The 6,092-nt window shown below is 32.1% G+C and overlaps 1 protein-coding gene across 1 annotated transcript; it reads right to left on the reverse strand.

Annotated features, from left to right (window-relative positions):
* Positions 1 to 722: 722 nt before the first annotated feature.
* LOC132278942 (probable serine/threonine-protein kinase PIX13) lies at positions 723 to 4,961 on the reverse strand. The gene is made up of 6 exons (XM_059780847.1): positions 4,671 to 4,961; positions 4,110 to 4,492; positions 2,871 to 3,006; positions 2,523 to 2,659; positions 2,083 to 2,206; positions 723 to 1,580 (listed from the first exon to the last, which is right to left on the reverse strand). Exons 1-6 carry the CDS (start codon positions 4,741 to 4,743, stop codon positions 1,081 to 1,083), a joined length of 1,353 nt encoding a protein of 450 aa, XP_059636830.1. The 5' UTR covers positions 4,744 to 4,961; the 3' UTR covers positions 723 to 1,080.
* Positions 4,962 to 6,092: the final 1,131 nt, after the last annotated feature.

Raw genomic sequence — 6,092 nt, forward strand, 5'->3', positions numbered from 1 at the left:
CTCTACCACACTCGATAGTGGATAACCTCCACAAAATTTTTGGAAGAGTCTAGAATTTCATTCTATTCATGTCATTATATTTATTACTGACATATATTAAAATTGCTACAAAAACAACTAATCGAACATTGTAACAGAAATATTAACAATTTAGTTGTACATACAGGTGAGATATAGATGCATATAATTTCTGTAAAACTCTTCCCTCCAATTAAGTCTAAATTTTCAAACAATTCAATGAACTTGTGCATAGTTGCCAATGACATCTACATCTAAAATTTTCAAACAATTCAGTAATGTTTAAATTGCTTGGCTTTCTTGGTTGGTTATCCTATTTCTTACTTCTTATATTAATACAAAGGAGCTCTGATAAATGTGAATACATAATTCTATTAATATATGATATATAGAATTTTCTTATCAAAAATGAATTTTTAGGAATGCCAACTTTAATTAGTAGGTTCAATTCAACAATCAAAATTAAAATATACTTATTATTCAAACTTCTAATTATAGAATCACACCTATTTGTACCTTCTACTTATGGTAAATGAGTACATTACATCCTTTTGTACCTTATAATTGTAGAGAAATTATTCATTGTAACCGTTGTAACGATTCTGTGGTATAAGGATATAAAAACTTCAAAATAATCTTAAAATAAAATAAAAAAATTGATATATGTGCTTTGATAAAATATTTATAGTCATTGGTTACAACTATTGTAATGAATAATTTTTCTTAGTTATAAGTTTTAATTTGGTATTTTACATGAACTAGGAAGAAATGTGATTATTTATGGTACTCTATTTTCAAATAATTAAACATATCTAAAAGACACGTTGACGGGTCTCGCAGCAATTGAACACTAAAAAAAACCATCGCCCAAAGTCAATATTACAAGGGTTTGACTTCTTTCCTAGAGAGAGAAAAAGTGATATCTTGACCAGATCAGCAGCAACTCGTTGGACAAAAAGACGCGGATTGTGGATCCACCTAATTGGGCTGTTGAATTGGGTTTTTCAGCACCATCACATTGGACTTGTATCATTCCATCTCAGTAAAAAGTGGGAAATTGTTTCAGTGAGGCCTAGTCATGGGTGAGCGTTGATGGGCCCGAACTCCGGCTCCAGCCCCAGCCCCAGCCCCGGTGCCACCATGGTGGTGTTGAAGCGGAGACCGGTGGTGATCGTGATGTCGGTAATTCACGGGCTGTTCACGTCGTTGGGCCGAAGGATGTCTAGCATTGGACTTGGAGTCTTTTGGTTTCATCTTGATGGCATTGATCTCCTCCAAACTCTGTAGAACTTCTTCCATGGAGGGCCGGTTCTTTGGGTCTGATTCGAGACAATTTAGAATAAGTTCAGCTGCTTGGATTGCGGCTTTCGGAGGGTACTGGTTCTCCAAATTTGGGTCCATTATTCTCCTAACCCTCTTTTTATCAACTAGGAAAGGCCTGGTCCACTCCACCAAATTGTGCCGCCCATTGGGCCGATCAAGATCCAGCACCCGTTCTCCTGTTATAATTTCGAGAAGCACCACTCCAAAACCGTACACATCACTCTTCACGTATAAATGACCTGACAAATTCAAGGGCCTAATTAAGTATTGCCATATTCAATTCAGCTTTATAATGAGGCATAAAGAAGCCCAAAATAACGAGAAAGTATTGAGGATCATATTTCGGAATATTTAATACTTTCTCATATTTAATACTTTTTCCAAAATAACCATGTACCATTTATTAAAATAGTATCAAAGCCTTTCTAGGCATTTTAAATCGAAAACATGCTACACTTTGAAGGTGCAACGACAATGTAAATGTTCATGCAACACATTTACTTACTTTAATGATTCAAAATGGCAACCCCATTAAATCAAGAATTGCAACAACTTTACATAATTGTTGCGCCATTGGTTTAATAGTGTTGCATTCTCGATTTGTTATTGTTGTGTATTGTTGCATCCTTGATTTAATTACATCGAAAATTATGGTATTATTAATATATAGACCATATAAACATGTAGTCAAGTGTTATTATATAATATATATAGAGATTTTAGAGTGTGTGTAAGTATTACCGGTGGCTATGTACTCGGGAGCCGCATAACCATAAGTGCCCACAATTCCCGTTGTTACGTGAGAGTCGCCATTTGATGGACCTAACTTTGCTAGCCCAAAATCCGAAAGCTTTGCGTTGAAATCCTATATATAAAATTGAAAATCATTTAACAAAATTAATTAGTACGAACTAACTATATATACACACAGATATTGTATATATAACCCTCATACAAACGACGACTCCAATCTGATGTCAAAGAGTCGTAGTGTTGAGAGTTTATACGAAAGACATTGCAATCGGGTATCTCACATAGTGTGAAAGATTCCCATCATAGCAAGTGGGCCCCCACTAGCTAGGTGAGACACCCGCAAAGTTTTGAATTTTCTAATTATACAAAAAAAAAAAAAAAAAAAAAAAAAAAAACAACAAACAAACAAACAGGTTGATTTAATTTACCCAATCCAGCAATATGTTAGATGCCTTGAAGTCTCGATATATGACGCACTTCTCAGTTGTGTGCAAAAAATCAAGTCCTTTCGCTGCTCCTATGGCTATCTTAAGCCTTGTTTCCCATGTAAGAGGTTCTGCAGCCTCTGCACATATTCATGCACAATAAAATAATAATTAATTAATGCTACCTTTCACTTTTATTTAATTTCTTTTATAAAAAAAAAAAATTAAAACAATCTGTAATTAAATGTTAATTTCTCCCTCCGTCCTACAATAAGTTGCGAGTTACGATTCTTAATACGTGACACTTATTATTAGAACGAAAGGAGTATCCATATTAGAAAACATTCATACTTTTAAAAAGGTGGCTCTCTAAGCTCCCCCTCTGCATGTATTCGTAGACGAGGAGGAATTCTCTGTCTTCCCAACAGTACCCCAACAGCCTAACAAGATTGGGATGGCTAAATTTTCCCAAGAATTTCACTTCCGCCTGCATTAAAAATATACATATATGCATAAATAAGTATATTTAATCAATTATAATTAAATATAATCAAAAGGGATCAAGACTACGTATATATTGCTTTTAAATGTGACATATAATGGGTTGGATAACTTGGATGGACTACCACAAGATTAAAGTCCGAATAATAACAAAATTAACATTGGCGAGTGAAACAATATTTAATAAAGTTAAGAAAAGAAAAGTAGTGGATGCTTCTGCACTTACAGAATAAGTCTTCCATGTGATAATTAATTCAATATATACATACATATATATAAATATATATATATATATAATATTTAATTGAGGAATTGAAAAGATATTATAAACGCCGGTCAAAGCGCTGGAACAAATTATTCTTGTGTTCATACTAGTAAACTCATAAAGTAAAAGGGCTTTCACACATACATACATAGATATATATATATATATATATATATATATATATATGGAGTACTGTTTGACTTTTCAAAACCAATGGACTAAGTTGATTCATTCTCACTTCCCAGAAACATATATGGCCGGCACCAATAAATAGACATTGAATTACACAAACAAAAAATTATGTATTTAATTTGTTACAACATTATTTGATACAAGTAAAAATAGCTCTAAACCTTGCTCTCTCGTCTTAATACGAATGTATCTATATAAGCGAGTTGAGTGTTTGAACCCTACTTAACATTGTTTAAACGTAGGTTTTCTGAATGTATCTATATAAGCAAATTGAGTGTTCAAATCGTAGTAGAAGTAATATTGTAATGCGTATATATATCTGTTTGAACTTTCAAAAAAATATATATATGTATTATAACTTCTTAGTTAAATGATTGTTGAAGCCATTTTCATGTTAGGATATATAAATGTGAGAAAATGGTGTGAATGGTCTCTTTGGAGGAATCCATATTAGTCCACATGTATGCATATATGTATACATATATACATATAACTGTGCCCTATATAGTGAATAATTGATGAGAAAACATTATAGTAGTGAACATAGTAAAGAATCTAAAGATATTATATTAATCAAACCTAATATTGTAACTTCTTAAACTAATTTAACAATGAATGCTAGTAGAACTAACCTGCCACTCTTTGAGGCCTTGCTCGCTGTCTGGACTGGACTTTTTGACGGCGACGGCGATTCCGACTCCGACTTTGGACGGTGCATAGGTTTTGTGGTCGATCCAGCCTTTGAAAACCCTTCCAAAGCCTCCCTCCCCCAGCACCGTGTCCGGTCTAAAATTCCTAGTTGCGCTCTTGAGTTCGGCGAACCGGAACATTTTCAAGTTGGGTGTCATGATTTGGCCACTGGCAGGCACCTCCTGGACCGCAGAACTTTTACTTCCGGCAGACGTCGTCGTGGACACACTTCCGTTTGTGCTTCGGGCAGACACCATGGACAAGCTGGTTTCGCCGCTGTGAGTGTTGGGTTTTGTCCTCTTTGACTTGTCTCCATTAGTAGTTGCTGAAACACAAAAAGTAAACAAAGAGTTGTTAGACAAGTCCTAAATATGATCAATATATATATATATATATATATATATATATATATATATATATAGATATGAAATGATTGAAAAAACTGATTTTTGGATATGGGAAACTGATTAGATGCATGGGTTTGTGTGGGTATATAGACGTACATGGGCTTGAATCTTTGGAGGTGTCTGGGCTAGAACTATGATCTACCGGTGGAGTTGGCCAGCAGTTCCCCATCTTTAGTTCTCACTCTCTCTCTCTCTAGATTTTCTCTCTCTAGCTCTCTATATGTGTTTATGTTGTTGGGTAGGTCTATATTTAGATGGAGATATTGGCGTGGCTGGTTCCAGGAAGGAGAGAAGAAGGACCAGAGGAAAGAGGTGAGCAAGTGCAGATGATAAATAGTAGGGCTTGATTGGCTTCTCTCTTTTTCTTTCTTGGACTTTTTCTTTCTTGTAAATGCTCTCTCTCTCTCTCTCTCTAAAAGGTCTCGGGCATTGACTATTACTATCATGCCTTCAATACTGACAACCCCTTTTTAATTTAAATTCCTAGTAATACAAAAAGAAAGAAAGAAATATATTGAGAAATATGAAAGAATTTTTATAAATAAATAGAGGGTAAAGTATAATGACATTCCCAAAGTTTGATATAAGGACAAGTAGACATAAGTTGATTTATTTTTGAACAATAGCACCCCTTATCAAAAATTAAATCTAGACAACCCCTTAAAAATTATAAAAAGTCAATACTATCCTTTAATGTTTTATTAATTTAAATTATAAAATATTAAAACTCTTAAATGAGGCTTTTACTCTTATACACTCATTACACCTTTATATATATATATATATATATATATATATATATATATATATATATATATATCTAGGTGGTGAATGTTGTGGCCGGCCAGATCTTTGGAGCCGGTCTGGGTGTATGATGGTTTGAGATAAAAATTGGATTTCTCATATGGGTACGTTGTACCCCTAACCCATTTAACCTTATTTGATCTAAGGATATTTAATAAATATATTTTTTTATAAATAGATAATTAAATACTGAAACTCTTTGCACATTTAATAGTCGTAAAGATAAAATCTTTTTTATATTAATTAATAATTATTTTCTTATATAATTAAATAAATACTGAAACACTTTGGTAGAACTTCTGTATTTTACACTGAAATTTAGATATTCTTTTATTAAAAAATTATAATTTGTAATACGTGTTAGAGTATTATAAAAAATATTTTTAAACTCTTTTTATATGAATTAATAAATATTTTTATATTTTAATAATTCCTATCTAAATATATTAGCTTTTATTAAAAAAAAAAAACTCATAATAAAAGGTAATTTGTGGTAGAATTTTAGAAAAATTATTTTATTTGTTATATCAAGTAAAAATATTTTTTATATTAATAATTCTTGTCTACTTAGATTTTCTTTTATTAAAAAAATTATAATAAATAAATAGGTAATTTGTGTTAGAGTTTAATATAAACTCTTTTAAAAACTCTATTTATATCAATTAATAAATATTTTTTATTTTAATAATTATTGTCTCATTACTTTTAGTTTCG

This window comes from Cornus florida, unplaced genomic scaffold (genome assembly GCF_030987335.1).
Source record: "Cornus florida cultivar Cherokee Brave unplaced genomic scaffold, ASM3098733v1 CherokeeBrave_3.0.0_Hap2_Chr10, whole genome shotgun sequence".
In the NCBI taxonomy this organism is placed as follows: domain Eukaryota; kingdom Viridiplantae; phylum Streptophyta; class Magnoliopsida; order Cornales; family Cornaceae; genus Cornus; species Cornus florida.